At 45.8% G+C, this 2133-nt stretch overlaps 1 protein-coding gene across 1 annotated transcript in view; it reads left to right on the forward strand.

The window, feature by feature from the left end:
- The first annotated feature begins 1787 nt into the window (after positions 1 to 1787).
- Positions 1788 to 2133, forward strand: part of PECAM1 (platelet and endothelial cell adhesion molecule 1) — a 39452-nt gene continuing 39106 nt past the window's right edge. The window contains exon 1 of the mRNA XM_018569267.1: positions 1788 to 1842. Within this exon, the coding sequence (XP_018424769.1) occupies positions 1788 to 1842 (55 nt within the window). The remainder of the gene's footprint in view (positions 1843 to 2133) is intronic.

Genomic DNA, 2133 nt, shown 5'->3' on the forward strand with positions numbered 1-2133 from the left:
CTAAAAGAGGAGGGGCCAGTGATACATGAGGAGGGAGCTGCGCGGGGATGAATGTTTGAGAACGTGATGGCTCAGTGGTCAGGTTGAGGTGGGATCGGCTTACCTGAAGAGATGAGTCTTTAGTGATCGCCTAAAGGCAGTCAAGGTGGGCGACAGACGGACAGGTTGGGGTAAAGAGTTCCAGAGGATGGGAGAGACTCTAGAGAAGTCCCGGAGGCAAACATGGGAGGAGTTGACTAGGGAGCCGGAAAGCAGGAGGTATTGGGAAGAGCGGAGGAGACGGTTAGGGTGATACTTTGAGACAAGGTTGGAGATATAGCCGGGGGCAGAGTTGTTGACGGCTTTGTGAGCGAATGTTAATATTTTGAATTTTATCCTTATACACTGCATACGGATTACATAGTTACATAGTTACATAGTTACATAGGTACATAGTTACATAGGTACATAGGTACATAGTTACATAGTTACATAGGTACATAGGTACATAGTTACATAGTTACATAGGTACATAGTTACATAGGTACATAGTTACATAGTTACATAGGTACATAGTTACATAGTTACATAGGTACATAGTTACATAGTTACATAGGTACATAGTTACATAGTTACATAGGTACATAGTTACATAGGTACATAGTTACATAGGTACATAGTTACATAGTTACATAGTTACATAGTTACATAGGTACATAGTTACATAGTTACATAGGTACATAGTTACATAGTTACATAGTTACATAGTATTTGAGGTTGAATAAAGACATTAGTCCATCAAGTCCAACCTATTGATTCATCAGGCTTGTCACTGTGCTCAATATACACTGCGACCTGTCACGCTGCTGCCTCCAAAAAAAGAAGCTTTGATGATAAAATGCCTCGGCCATTTCAAATACCCAAAGTAGGGACACGGCACTGGACAGGGAAAGGAGAAGCAGCAAGCTGGTGAGCTCATCTCTCTGTCACTCTTCTCTCTCCTTCTACCAGCGTGCTCCTTGTCAGAACTTGAGCTGGTTGGGTTGCTTGTGCTGCTTCTTCCTTTCACACTCCAGCTCTGCTGTACAGGGGCTGCAATAGGCTGATACCGGGTCATATTCAGGTACTCACGCTGCTTGTATATAAAATATACCTATCTATTTATCTATCTATCTATCATCTATCTATCTATCTATCTATCTAGCAATCCCTGCCATCCTCATCAGAGTTAATCAGGGCGCACATCCCTTGCAGCGCCAGTCAGGTCATTATCGCATTGTTCAGGAGCACATCTTAAGGACCGAGGCAGGAAAAGTTGCTGCAGGAAAAGTGTCGTTTCCCCAACTTCCTCCCTCGTCTGCCTGCGAGCCGAAATATTCCCACATCGCTTCTCCTCCCCAGACCTGCGCCGAGAGTCAGACAATGAGCGTATCCTCAGGCTCCGCTGGGCGAACAACATAGGAGCGTCGCTGCCGCCATCGGAGGACACCTGCGCTCCCCCAACTGGACCACGTTCCCTATTTTTCTGGATTTTTGGGGGCTTTTTTTACAATTATTTTTGGGGCTTTTTTGGGGGGGGCATTTTTTTTCAGAATCACAAAGTGGGCGTCCATTCCAATGTGGACATGTATTTGTTTGTAGTCTTACTCTTGACGCGTAAGTATCATCCAACGCCATAAGAGGAAGGTAACGGGGCCGTCTCTTCCCCGGGGAAATAATTCCGTCTCTTTTTGTTTTTCCAGCCTGGACGGTCTGCGGACAATCTGACAGTGAGTACCCCGCCTCTGTTCATGTCTTCCTCATTTCACATGTCGGGGGTCTGCAGGTTCTGCCTGCACACGGGTGACGACGACATTGTGAAGAGTCAGTGCAGCTTTAAAGGGGACCTGTCGGGGCACAAATAAGGGAGTTGTCACCCTCTGTGCTGTCATTAGTTGTCTTTCCCGAATTTGTGTCCCCGATTGCAACGCTGCGATCTGTGTGTGTGTGCCAGATCCGCCGTAGGCATCCAATGAGCACTAAATTTGCCCCTTATTGCAATTCAATCACGTCACTAATTATTCCAAATGTATAAAGTTTTTGGGCCCAAATACCAAAAATCTTGTTTGCATCTGGAAAACACAAATGTGCCAATGGTTAGGGGGGGCCGAAGCT

This window comes from Nanorana parkeri, unplaced genomic scaffold, assembly GCF_000935625.1.
Source record: "Nanorana parkeri isolate BGI_ZX_2015 unplaced genomic scaffold, ASM93562v1 scaffold1316, whole genome shotgun sequence".
In the NCBI taxonomy this organism is placed as follows: Eukaryota; Metazoa; Chordata; class Amphibia; order Anura; family Dicroglossidae; genus Nanorana; species Nanorana parkeri.